The 14,320-nt window shown below is 39.9% G+C and overlaps 1 protein-coding gene across 2 annotated transcripts in view; it reads right to left on the bottom strand.

Annotated features, from left to right (window-relative positions):
- Positions 1 to 14,320, bottom strand: part of FMN2 (formin 2) — a 399,417-nt gene that overhangs the window by 354,290 nt on the left and 30,807 nt on the right. For both annotated transcript variants that reach the window (XM_086694491.1, XM_086694490.1), the window contains exon 2: positions 5,787 to 5,953. In XM_086694491.1, coding sequence (XP_086550617.1) covers positions 5,787 to 5,953 — 167 coding nt within the window. The remainder of the gene's footprint in view (positions 1 to 5,786; positions 5,954 to 14,320) is intronic.

Here is a 14,320-nt window from a genome sequence, read left to right as displayed (position 1 = left end):
AAATATCAAAGTTAAAACCATCAAAACAAGAACAAGGAGAGCCAGGCAAGGGTAGAACTAGAGTGGGAGAGGCCAGGGCCAGGAGCAGAGCTCTTCTTTAACCAGGTGAATGTAGTACCTTAGACCTCTTTTAAGTCCTTAAAATTAAACAAAGACTAAAATAAGTAAAACTGAGGGAAAGGATTATATTTTCAATCTACTCTTGTCACCCTGCTTCTCATTAGTTTAGGCAATGATTACCTGAGTAATGGAACAGATGTAAAACTATGGCTACAAAATGAATTTTGTTAAATGAAATCTTCTGTTTTACTACTGACTCCTACGTTGAGATTAGAGGGAAGTCTGCAAGGAAAAGAAATGTTCAGCTAAAATAATTTAAAAAGATGGTCTGAAAATTAAATATAATTTTAATATCACACTTAAAAACTTCCTGAGACCTAATCCTATACACAGTGTTTCAAAAACAAAAGTACAGCAATGTATGTGTGTGTGTGTGTGTGTGTGTGTGTGTGTGTGCATTTTCTTAGAACTGAAAGATGTGTCATGGCTTTTATTTCTTCTCAGAAAAAGATTTGTGTGGCTTTGACTAAAAAGTATCCAAGTATTCTTCCTACTCTGAAAAAAATTGGATTCAAATAGAAATGATCATTTCTATTTGTTCACTTAAGTCTTCATTCCAGCTACTGGTGATGGTGAGCAGAGTGTATTTCATTAGTTTTTCAGCAGAGACCATTATTGGTTTTGATTGATGAATTATTTTTCTGACACGTTCAGGATCATGTTTTCTTTATGCCTTTTTAGCCTGAATTTTCATGTCTTCCTTCTCTTTAATTCTAGCCTCACTAATAACTCATTCAAACTTATATCCATTTACACACATAGCAAGGAGCTCTTGCCCATCTGGTAAGCATGGGATTACTACATAGTTAGCAAAATTAGCAAAACCTGCCAAACCCAAAAAAGCCAGGGATCCAAAAATATTCTACTAGGAAGACATTTAAAATCAGTTCTAAAGGAGCAAGTATAATCATTTACTCCTGCCAAAATCTTTGGGCCAAGTAAACTTGCTTTATTTTTTGTGATGCAGAGGCAACATGATATCTGACACAGTGATGATTAAAGAAATCCTAGAAGACCTATGTGAGATAACTGTGGTTTGCTGGAAAACAGTCGCTAATGAATATGACTCAGAAAAATCTAATATAAATAAAAGCATTCAAAGGAAAAGGGATCTTGAGGGACCACATACTGAACCTATTCTTGCAAAATGACCTCCATCTACAACTAACAGGCAATGAGCCAGAGCCCGTGGTCAGCCATAGGCTAAGAACTAGCATTCTTTGTCCACAAGGAGCAGGGCAGTGGCCCAAAACTGCAAGTTACAGCTGATTCTTGAACAACTCGGGTTTGAACTATGTGGGTTCACTTATATACTTTTTTATAGTACAGTAAATGTATTTTCCTTCTTTATGATTTTAATAACATTTTCTTCTCCCTAGCTTACTTTATTGTAAGAATACAGTATGTAATACATATAACATACAAAACATGTGTTAATCAACTAGTTTTGTTATCAGTAAGGCTTCCAATCAACAGTAGGCCCTGAGTAGTTAAATTTGGGGGAAGTCAAAAGTTGTATGTGTAGTTTTGACTGTGTGTGGGGGGTGTGCCCCTAACCCCCACATTGTTCAAGGGTCAACTATATATGATGTGACATAATGAAGTTTTTGCTATTTCTAAGGATTTATGGCAAACATTTCAGGAGAGAGATTTTTTTCTAACACTTGAGAAATGACTAGAACAGGCTCCAGAAGGAAAAAAGTCTTTCCTCACCACAAAAAAAAAATACCATGATCTACAATTAAACAATACAATCTACCAAGCAGTAGTAATATGCATGTGTTTTCTCTCGTTAGCTTCAGAAATGATCTAGCTTAGAATTCTATCGGATATATAAAACCAACAACAGTAACAAAAAAAAAAAAAAAAGCAAAAGGCAAATGTGAGGATATGTCAGAGAATAAGAAGTAAGTTGATAGTTTCTGGGTCCCCAGGTTAGTAATGGAAATGGAAAAAGATAATGCACAATGCTATCAGGCCTATAAAGGATCTCCATCTTTCTTTCTGTTTTATGAATACATGGCTATGCAAAGGGCTACAAACCTGATGGTTGAAATATCTTTATATCATGGCCCTAATTTTGATTAGCTAATAAAATCAACATCATTCCACCAGTGAAAAGCAAAAGCTAATGTTTGTCAGCTTATATGCTAAGTATTAGTTTTCTAAATAAACAGAATTTTATTCAAGAAAAGTATATAACGAGCACTAGTTCTGTCCTTACAACATTTTCCTCCTAAAACAGACCTGGCTTCTCCATCTTAATAAATGGCACAAGCATCCACCCAGCTACTTAAAATAAAAAACTAAGAAGTTATAGTTGACTTTCTTTTTCCATTGCCCCCACGTCTAACTTACCAGAAGTCCCATCAGCTCCACCTACAGAATCCATCTCACACCCAAGGACTCTTCTCTAACTCCCTCACCACCATCCTACCCCAAGTTACCACCACCATCCCTCACTCAACTATTCCAATAAGCCCACCTGGATTTCCTACTTCTACTTCTGCCTCCAATACTCCATTATCCAAAGACTAGGATAAATGATTCATGTAAAATATGTTCTTGCCCTGCATAAAACCTTCCCAAAGCTCCTACTTAAATAAAAATCTATTTTCCTTCCATGGCTTTCAGGACCCTGCACATTCTGACCCTGAGTCCTTTCTATCCTCAACTCATTAAACTTCACCCATGCAGGTGCTCAGGCTGTGTGCTTAGGTCATGCTTATACTCTCCCTAGACCCTCTGTACTTATCAGGTGAGCTTCCTGGAATGATCTTCCCTCAGACCTCCCATCAGGAATCCTTAGTGAGGCTTCCCCTACACTCACCCTACCCCACCCTCATTCACCCTATCGTGTTACTAGGGTTTATTTCCTTTATAGCATTTACTAGAATCTGATGTAAATTCATGACCTATGCTTTTACTTGTTGTTTTGTTTTGTCTTTTATGTGTCTCTCCCCACCATGAAGAGGATATAAATTTCAGGAGAACAGAAATCCTACTTCTCTTCCTCAGTGACGTATCTATGGAGACTAAAGCACTCCCTGGCATATAGAATGTATTTGGTAAGCATCTGTGAATGAATTAACATTATCACTCAAAGCTCTTTACCTTTTAGTGTTCTTGAAACTTATGTGAAGTCTTTTCATATTATTTATAGCATTTCTAAAGCAAAATGTTAGGCCCTAAAAAATGTATAATATAACATGGGGCTAAAATCAAAAAGGTTGAATGAAGAAAGCTAATCCACAAACCATATCAGTGAGATCCCTAAGTCAAAACTCTTTACTGCTCTAATTATGTGTATAAATGGCAAGAGGAGGAAAAGGAGGGAATCGGATGTTCTTAGGGAAGGGATCAAAGTTGGGTTAGGAATAGTGCCAGTTATGAATTTATTCCCACATGGTGATCAGTCTCGAAGGGCTACTTTCCCCCAAGAGAATTGTTGGTTAGAAATCCTCCCAACAGCAATTTTCTGGAAATCATCAAAGAAACTAATTATCAGAAATTTCTCCGCACACAGATAAGTGCCTTCCTCTCCATTTCCCCACTAATACCTCAGTCTACATAATTCCCTATATTGTTACCTCTGTTGAGTTTTGAAGAAAATCCTTGACTGTGCATACAGGAAATGCACAGTTGTGTGACTGAACTTCTGTTTAAGTACATGGAATAACATTTCTCACTAAAGTGACTTTAAATTCTTATTTGTTTTGTGTTTAGTTTGGCAGGGGGAGTAGAGATGTTCTACAGAGCCAACAAATAAAGGAGAAAATACAATCACAGAAAGTTGAGGGAAAGAAATTCTTATTCTGAGGAAATTACTTTCTACCATATTAAGGGATTTTATTTGTTTGCTTTTCCCTCTCTTTGCCATACCCAGCTGTCCTCCAAACAGACAATCATGAGAGGGGTTACTACTCTAACACAGGAATGGAGGGAGGTGGAAGATGAGAAGCAGCCAGTTCAGGGGCACCTGGGTGTTTCAGTCAGTTAAGGGACCGACTCTTGATTTCAGCTCAGGTCATTATCTCACAGTTTGTGCAATCAAGCCCTGAGTCAAGCCCCACATTGGGCTCCACGGAGCTTGCACACTCCCTCTGTCTCAAAATAAATAAACATTACAAAAAAGCAGCAGTCAGTTCAGTGATTAAGAAAGAAAAAAAGGAGGTATAGAATAATCCTATTCTTTTCAGTTTATTCCAATTCCACATTTATTGAATGAGAAGACTGTTTACCTCTAAACTTTAAGAGGATAATGCAGTCATTTTGGGGGTAGTTCCAATCAAAAGGCAAGCTTTAGACATGGCCAGGGTTTGCCTTTGTGCCACATTTATTTTAATCCCAACGTGCAAATTTATGTATTTTCTAGAACACAGCTCTCTGCACACTTTTAGCTACACAGTCCCCAGGTGTTCAGTTTCTATCATAACACAATTCTCTCATCAAAAAAAAAAAAAAGAAAAAAGAAGGAAGGAAAATTTTAAATTATCCAATTCTTCCCATAGAATAAAAAGATCTACCTAGAAATAATTAGCTAGTGCCATTTTCAAAAATAATTAAATAAAAAGATCTTAAGAAGCAAGATTCACAAGTCACAGCACATCCTGAGAAGCCTTCTTTCACATGGAAAGTGTCAAGAAGATCTCACGATACTTTACGTGATTTATTTCCCTAATACTGAAGGGAGATCAAGGAAGAACATAGTTTATAATGTATGAAGAAGAGAAAGAAGAAATGCAAGACATATAGACATTTTATTATTTACTGTCACATCTTGATCAGGGCTCATTTTCATTGCCTTTCAAAAGTCACCATTATTTCATTCACTGGTCAATAGCATGTATACTAAAGGCACAGAAGAAGGGTGTAGTTGGAAGTAAGGAAACAACTGTAACGAACCCATATGGACGAGAACCCATTACTCTGCCTCACAAATACTGGGCTCTGCACAAGTGAGCCAACCAGACCTTCAATTTTCTTATGAGAAAATCATACAGGAGCATTCTCATATATCTGGGTTTTAGACGCAACTCAATACAACTACCAATGTCACACATGTACCACATACCTGAGAAACATTAGCAACACCTGGCTTGAAAATGATAATCCAGCTGTGCTGATTGATATTCATTAGGAATTATGAATATGCCTTTTCGATTACTGTTTCACAGTATGAATGCTCTTGGTGAATGGGAGCTGGGGAGAAAGCAGACAATGCTGCTTCATATCAAGGGTTAGTAAATAGATGAGCTGTGAACACACTGAAATAGCGTTCTAGGCACCCATGGAAACCTGCAGCCCCCTGGGAACAAAGCTCTGGCCCTTTGGTACTGCTTGTGAAGTAATGTCCATGACAGCCAAGTGGGCAGTCCTGACTCAGAGCCACTTGAAAATCATCACCGATTAAAGCAGGTTAGAAAACTGTCAAGAGTGACCATCTGTTAAGAAAAGGAGGTTTGACAAATATACTTAGGATTACTTAAGTGAGGAAGGAAAGTGTAGAAATTAAATAGACATGCTGAGCTGCTGAGTGGCTGAGGGAAGGATGACTTGCATCACATGTTGGTATTTAAAGTGTGGGGTGACTGGGCAGACGCACATCACAGCTGCTATTTTAACTCCAATCTGCCTCGCAGACAGAAGTAAATGTTCTTACTTACATCAAATGGAGCTGAACTTGATTGGGCGTTCTGATCACATGGTTCCCTGAAGCAGTCACTGAAAGGAAGTAGAAGACCCATGGCAATGATCCGGGAGCAAAACTTCTCTGCTTCTTCTGGAGGCCCGTTCTCTTGTTGACTGAACAGCTTCTCCAGCAGAGTTCGCCCTGCAGATGAAATACAGTCAGGAGCACTGGCATGTCACCTGGCTCGGAACCCTCCCAGAGGAGTGAAGCCTGGAAAAACACAACCAGTGAGCATCACTGTTGCCAAGGCCACTGAAGTGCACAGACAGCAGCTTCTCAAACACACAGAAAACTCCATAGTCTGAGGACTGGGATACCACATGGGAGAAGGTGGCTCTGGTTTGCTCTCCCACCCCCCAAAATATCTCCTGCCCCAAAAGAGGATACGCCACATGATGGCCCACCTGAAGAAGTATATTTCCACCTAAAGAAGTGCCCAGCCTTTGGGATTATCATTGGTAACCCTCCTTCCTCTCTTCATTTACCCTGCTAATGGCTCCCTGAGGGAGCAGTTAGCAACCACCAAGTGGACTAAGAAATGTCAGTGACTGACATTCATGGTCTCTGGCATGGCAATAGAGAAGGGCAGAGAATGAGGACACAGGAGGCAGGGAAAGGCCCCAACCCCCAAGAAAAGAGCCAGCAAATATGTCAGACAAATTTTTTTCATATGATCCTCAGAACCATAGCTCTATGGCAGGTGCAAACTTCAGCTCTTATTTTCCTACAAGAGACCAGAGAAGACAGACACAAGAACAGGACACTGGCCGAGGACCAAGAGGGCTGGGTTCCTCCTGGTGCCACGGTTCTCAATCCCAGCTATACCTCAGCCTCATCTGGGAGAACACAGTGGCTGGAGGTGCCTAATCCTTTCTAATACCACTCACTCTCTACTTTATTACCCTTTAGAAATGCATTCAGCTGATTCCTGCATTAGTCAACTATGATAGACACAGAAGATTTCCAGCATCCCTCCCAGGGCTACAACTGCTCCCTCAGTTCTTGCCCTGCTCCTGCCCCTCCCTGTAATTAGCGGATTCATTCTGCAAATTTAGATTAAAATTGCTTATTCAAAAAAGCCTTCAGTGACCCCCTTCCATACTCTTTTGGCGCCTTTCTTAGTTCTTTGTGTAATTAATTATTTTAATCATGTGTGTACTTATTTAACATCTACACCTCTCACTAAAATAAACTCCCTGACAGCCAGCATATATCCTGCAAATATGGCCTCTCACACATAAGAAGCATTAATAAATATTTTTAGGGTTTCCGAATAAATGCAATGCTATGATTCTGTGACAAACACTTGTTCCTATCATAGTCAGAACTGGGAAGGAAATACCTCTATACCAGAGATCAGCAAACTCTTTCTATAAAGGATCAAACAATAAATATTTTAGGCTTTGAGGGCCACATAAGGTCTCTGCTGCATATTCTTCTTCATTTTCATTTTGAACAGCTTTAAAATGTAAAAAGCATTCTTAGCTTAGGGCTATGCAAAACCAGGCACAGGTCTGTACTTGTTAGAACAACTAAATTTCAAATGTATAAATGTATGTCAGGAGGCTAATCATACAATTTTGATGTCTCTTTCCTATTCCCATTTTACATATCTTATGACTGAAAACAGCCAGAAAATGAAGTGGTTCTTTCCTGTAACTCAGAAACTTTGTATGACAGAAAGTAAGGGAGATAGGACCTTCCATATATGAGAGTATTTAAGTGGGAGTGAGTAAATGTGTATGTGTATCAAGCCAAAAATTATCAAAAAGGGTATGGAATAATGTGGAAGTTCCTCCCTGGAACTTCAGCTCCATGATGAACAAACACAACCCTCAAGCCTTCATCCAGGGCTTCTCAACCACAACTCCACGGACACCTTGGGATGGATAATTCTCTGTCCTGTGCTGTCCTGTGCATTGTAGGATGTAGGCAGCATCCCTCACTATTACTCAATAGATGCAGCATAACCATTGCACCTCCCATTGTAAGACGCCAAGTGTCTTCAGACATTGCCACATGTCCCCCAGCTAGCAAAATCACCCCAGCTTGAGAATCCCTGCCTCAGCCTCTCTGAAGGGAACCTCACCTGATTGCATGGAAAGTAACCTGGCTGCCACGTGAGTCCTTCTCCAGCAGCCCTCTCACACGGACACATTTTGTATCAAATCGCACATATATTAGGGGTAGGAAGCGAGTGAGTGACTTCCTTGATCCCCATTAGTAATTTCAAGTGATTTATTCTCCAAAACCATCAGCATGGCTAGACCGGTCACTGGCTAGACCAGCTGTCATCCTTCTCCTTTCTTCCATCCACTGACTTCTTGTCATTCCTGATCCCCTCCCTGCCATTCACTGAATACTTTACCTCCTGACTCAACTGCTCTGTTTTCCACCTCTACTCTTGTCAGTGATTCTGACATCCACATGGAGATCAAACCAACACCCAGGGAGAAAACTCATCTGAGATCTTGAATCCTTGCCTCTAGTCAGTGCTTTCTCTTCCCCCACACAGGCAACCCATTCAGAAGACCAATTTCAAACTTTACTCCAGCCCTCCATGGCTTCCTATCAACCTCAGACAAAAACCCAACTGTCACCATGACTCAAGAGGCCCTTCCCCTCCTGTCACCTTTTCCTGTTCTCCCTGAGGGCACTCTGACCTACATGCCTCCTCCTCTTTAGCACACAGAGCTCATGCTTACCTCAGAGACTTTTGTACTAGAACACTCTTTCCAACATACTTGAATGACTCACTGTTTCATCTTATTCAGGCCTCTGCTCAGTTGTCTTTTCCACTGACATAACTTCCTGACCCTCCATTTCTCAAATAGCATTGTCAGTCACTCTTTTTCACATTATCCCTCTTTATTCTTCAGAGATCTCAGCTCTTGAATTTTTGTGAGTCTGGGATCTGTCTCTTCCTCCTGGAAAGTAAACTCCACTTTAGCAGACTCCATTGTTTGGTTACCACCTTTTACCCAGTATCTCAAGAAAGACCTGACATGTAGTTGCTCAATTAATGTTTTGATCATAAATTAAGCAATATATGTACAAATGTCTGGAAGGAACATCTAATCCTTGGCCACTGCCTTCTATCCTTTCAACTCATATTCTAGAACCCCTTCTGAGGGCCCATCCTCCACAGGGATCTTGAGTCTATCATCCCTGCCACTGTCACACAATCCATCACTCCCTTCCTCACCTGCTTAAATTCCATGTCCCACCACTGTAATTGTATCATTCAAACACTGCAGCTCCCCTGCCCCTCTCCCCCATGGTAGCCAGTAAAATTCCCAAACCCCAATTTGTTCCATTCTAGACATCCACCTTTTCTTTGCCTGAACCAGAGCAACTGGTCACTGTGAAGGAAAGACATTCACCCATTGTGTGCTTTCACTTTATTATCATGCCTATAAACCTCAATTAGGCCCAACACTGCTCTGCATTCACATCTAAGCATATAGTCTCCAATACAATCATATACATTTTCTCCCCCCTTAACCCAGTCTTTTCTTTTTTTAATTTTCTTAAAGTTTACTTATTTTTGAGTGACAGAGAGACAGAGCATGATTAGGGAAGGGCAGAGAGAGAGGGAGACACAGAATCTGAGCAGGCTCCAGGCTCTGAGCTCTCAGCACAGAGCCTGATGTGGGGACTGAACCCACAAACTGCGAGATCATGACCTGAGCTGAAGTTGGACGTTCAACCAAGTGACCAACTAAGTCACCCAAGTGCCCCAACCCAGCCCTTTCAATGATGAGCTAATGATCTTCTCAAATAATTCACTGAGAAAATGGAAGAAACCAAGAGAAACTGTGAATATGCAAAAACACCTACACTGATACCCTTCTCTGCCTTCCTCGTAGAGGAAGAAGGCCCTGCTCCAAACAAAAGCAAGTTCTTCCCCTCAGTGTTCTAGATCGAATTCCTTAAGGCATGGTCTGGAATTCACTTCTTTCACTATTCCTTCTCTCTCCTGAATAAGGAACATTTCCATCTTTAGTGGACATTTCTAGATCACACAAACATACTTAATTTAAAACAAAAATCTCCCTTAGCCCACATCACTCCTTACCCCCCCACTACTGTCCCATTTCTTGATTTCCCTTCACATCAAAACTACTGACCAAAATTACCTACACTTACTACCTCTAGCCCCTCACTCCTGGCTCAGCCCACCCTAATTTGAGACATCAGTTTGACTTCTATCCCCACCATACAATAGAAACTGGTAGCCAACACCGTATCAATAATATTTATCTTCATCTTACTCAGTTTCTTAATCTCTCAGAAAAGTTTCATCGTTGACTCACTCTTACCTCTTAGAATTCTTTGCTATCATCTCTATGATACCATACTTTCTTTTCTGGATCGGCCACTGTCTCTCAAGTCCCCTTTACTGCTTTCTCTACTCAACATGTCCTTGCTCATTCCATGCTTATTCTTATTGCTCTGTGTAATCTCACCCAGCCAATACACGCTCCTCTCCTTGAAACCAGGGCAGATTTTTTTTGTCACTGCATCAACTGAGTATGGCAGAGTGACATCATACTTGGAAAAAATTCATGAGGCAGGTATGCATGGGCATGGGCAATGAGTTTGTCAATTTTTTTGTTCCTCAACCTGGACTCAAGGTAAGCTGAAACCCAGAAAGCAGCAACATCATTAACAGGAGAAGTTTTGCAGAGCAATTTTGCAATGTGTGTCCATGATCTTAAAATAAGTTCACTCCTTGACCCAAAAATTCAACTGTGGAGAATCAATCCTAGGTAAATATTGATATAACCAAAGAGTGTTACATCACAGGATTACTGTAAAGATTACATGACAAAATACATGTAAAGTGCTTAGCACAGCTCCTGCTACAATAATAAATGGATTATTAATAGTAAAAAATAATGAAAGAAATTAAAATGTGCGACAAAAAAACCACAGCATTAAAAAACAGATGGCTTTATGTACATGGCTAAATATGTAGCCATTAAAATCATGCTATTATAGAAAAAATAATAACTCAATGAATTTAAACATATTGAGTATATGAAAAGGAATAAGAAAATAAAAATAGGTATCTCTGGAGAATTCTAGGGCACCAATCATCACTGATAACAGAGAATTAATGGGAAATAAAAGAAACATTTCCAGTATGAACTGTATTTCAAGGTAATATGACATCTAGTGAACAAAGAAAAGTTTTCAATATAGAAAAGTTCTAGCCAAAAGGTACAAAAAAATGACAAAATTAAAAAATCACCATGATGCGATCTCTAATTAAGTCCTTTTGCATTCCCCAATGGTCACTTAATTAATAGCAAATGGATGGGAAACCCATTAGAGAAAAAGCCAAAGTGAAAAACTTGCAAAGAAGGAATCAAGCTGCCACCCCCAAACCCATGAATCATTCACAGCCTCAATAAAATTAAAGCAGGCAGACACAGTGAACCTCCTGACATGGGTTTAGAAAGTATACAGTATTGCCCATCTAGCACACATGCTATTCCCAACCCCTGGGACAAAAAGAGAAGAGGACTGAATCATGTGTCATATTGGACATAACTTTTAATCTAAGGTATCAGAGAGTTCTGAAAATGGACTGGCTACCAGAAAAATTAGGCAACAAATTCTATTTGCATTCAGTATAATAATGGCATTATAGCATATTAAAAAGTCCCTTTTTGAGACACATCCTGAAGTATTTGAAATTAAACTAACATGATGCCTGCTATTGGTTTCAAATTTTCCCATGAGAAAGTGAGTCTGAGGGAGGCAGATAAAACCATCATGGCATTGATAACTATTGAAGTTGGGTGATGGGTACGTGGGCTCATCATACCTCCGCCAGTATATATGATTAAATCTTCACAACAAATATCTTAAATTACGCCATTACAAAGATTAATGACATGGAAATATGTGTCACAAATATGTGAAATAGTCAAGATTACAAAGCAAAATAAACAAATGGCACCTGGCTGGCTCAGTCAGTATAACATGAGACTCTAAGATTGCAAAGCTAAACAAGGTGTCTCCGTTATTCTACAAAAACAGGAGATGTGAGTTCAGTTTATTAAAGAGTCAAATGATTGTTGTAGGAACATGAAAAGTTTTTACTTTTTCTAGAACCTGCACTCTAGCCGCACTGTACTGAACCCTCTTCCTAACCAGGGAATGTGATTTGACCGCGGCACAGGCAGCAGACAGAGACATGGACTTCTGTTTATCTTCTCACAGTTGATGACTAGGGATTTAATTGGGACACACTAGCCTACTACATGAGATGCCCTGAATCTAAATTGGGGAGACTGAACTGACATAAAGCCTTCTGAACTTAAGCTTACTTCTTACCTGTGCAAACTGGCTGGCTAGGAGGTGGACACAGAGTCCCAGGTTCCCTCTGGCACTCCCTTCCGCACCCACTACCACACACAATTCAGGGTGCCCTGTGACTCTGGATCCCCTCACATCCCTCCTTGGTCAATACATCTATACTAGACCAAGACATGTTGGTCACACCAAAAAATGAAAGTAATTGGTCCTGGAATATGGGTAAGTATAACTTTCTCAAGTGTTCAGCTATTCAAAGCTTCATTTTACTTCATAGTTTCATTCATTATTTAATCAACAATATTTACTGAGCTCTTACTAGGTGCAAAGCATCTCTAAGTCAGTTTGCCAAAAAGCTATTTGCTTAATGAACAAGTTATGAAAAACTGCAGGTGAGCATGACAGGGGCTGGTGGGGGTGCCACCTCCTAGCAGGCAGTACCCTCCAGAGCCAAGGCCACATAGTCAGCCATGGATGACCCTTCAGGAGTGCATGCAGCCCAGGACTACTTATCAAGGAAATGCAAATGGGAAGCACAGGCAAATGAAGACCCAGGTTCCCCCACTGCCTAAGCAACACTCCCCTTGTAGCTGCAGCGACACTAAAACTTGAGAAAATTCCCAAAGGCCAATAAAATCATTCTCTCTAGCACAGATACATTAGAAGGTACATAAGAAGTAGTCTCCGGTGTATTTATGACTCTAGGTGCATGGGCAGGAGAAGGGTCAATTTTCTCAGGCTCTCCCTTTTACCTCCCTCCTGCCCTGGACCCAAAGGAAAGACCCAGTGAGAGGAACAGTCTTTCTATCTTTCAAGCCCAGTCTCTAACTGTCATTTCATCAATTAGGAAAGGTAGGACCAGGGACGTTAGGAGTTTTACCCAAGTGCACACTATCTTCATCTAAGGAAGACTCATCTCACAGATCATATAAATTACATATCTAACATACAGCCTGAAGAAATCTAGAAGAGTACACCCATAAGCAATTCTTTCATTTTCTGCCCATTCTTTTCCACTGAAAATACATGCAATATACCTCTAGAGTTCACAAAATACACCTGGGGACAAAGCATGGTACAGCAACATAACTTTAAGCTATGGAAGCCAAATGTCTTGGTGCCCTTCCTGATGCTACCATTGTTCAAACTATAGCTTCAAAGAAGCTACTCAATTTCTCTTAAGCCTCAGTTTCATCATCTATAACTAGAAATAATCATCTTCATTGCCTCATATGATTGGTGTAAGAATTAAGTTGAAATAATTTTTTAACAGACTTAACACAGTGCCCAGTAAATATGACCTATTATTATTTTTTTAATCAAGATTCATTTCAAAGGTTCTGTACTCTTAACTAGGATAAGTAAAAATTTGGTTCAACTGACAGGAAGGAAATGATAAGTAATCAATGGAATCCTAAGAATGTACCTCTAATCTAAAAGCATTAGAAAAATTATGATATATGGTGATCATAGATTAAAATATCTTTGTCCATCAAGTTTTCATTTTTGTTTTTATTTTTTGTTTTACATTCAGTGGATTTTAATGACATCAACTAGGTAATATTTAAGACTCTACTTTCTAGAATTCCTAAGTTTTGTTTTCTTCTAACTTGCATTATTTGTTTTTCTGTATTTGTTATTTTCATGTCAAAAATAACATTCCTCCGGGCCACCTGGGTGTCTCAGTCGGTTGAGCGGCCGACTTCGGCTCAGGTCATGATCTCGCGGTCCGTGAGTTCGAGCCCCGCGTCGGGCTCTGTGCTGACAGCTCAGAGCCTGGAGCCTGCTTCAGATTCTGTGTCTCCCTGTCTCTGACCCTCCCCCATTCATGCTCTGGCTCTCTCTGTCTCAAAAATAAAAATAACCGCTAAAAAAAAATTTTTTTAAACAATATTCATCCAATGACAGAAAACTTATTAATCACTAATGTTTTCCAATTATTTTTTAACTGATCCCCTCTCCCTCCTCTAAAATACACTTAAACACCATAATTAGCAAAGAGTATTCACTTTAGCACGTGGTATCAGCTTTATAGTCCTAGACTACCCTCAAATACTCCTCTTGCTTTGCTAAGCAAAACTCACGGGGCTGGACAAACATGGAAACAAGGCCAAATGCAGTGATCCTCACACATGAGGAAGAAGTGAAATCATGAGTCCCTTCCCTGGAGTTCTGTTGGGC

The sequence above is a fragment of the Puma concolor genome, chromosome E4 (assembly GCF_028749965.1).
Source record: "Puma concolor isolate L17-30 chromosome E4, mPumCon1.1.hap2, whole genome shotgun sequence".
Taxonomy (NCBI): domain Eukaryota; kingdom Metazoa; phylum Chordata; class Mammalia; order Carnivora; family Felidae; genus Puma; species Puma concolor.
Note: the sequence above shows the minus strand (reverse complement) of the source record. Positions and strands in the feature narration are given on the sequence as shown.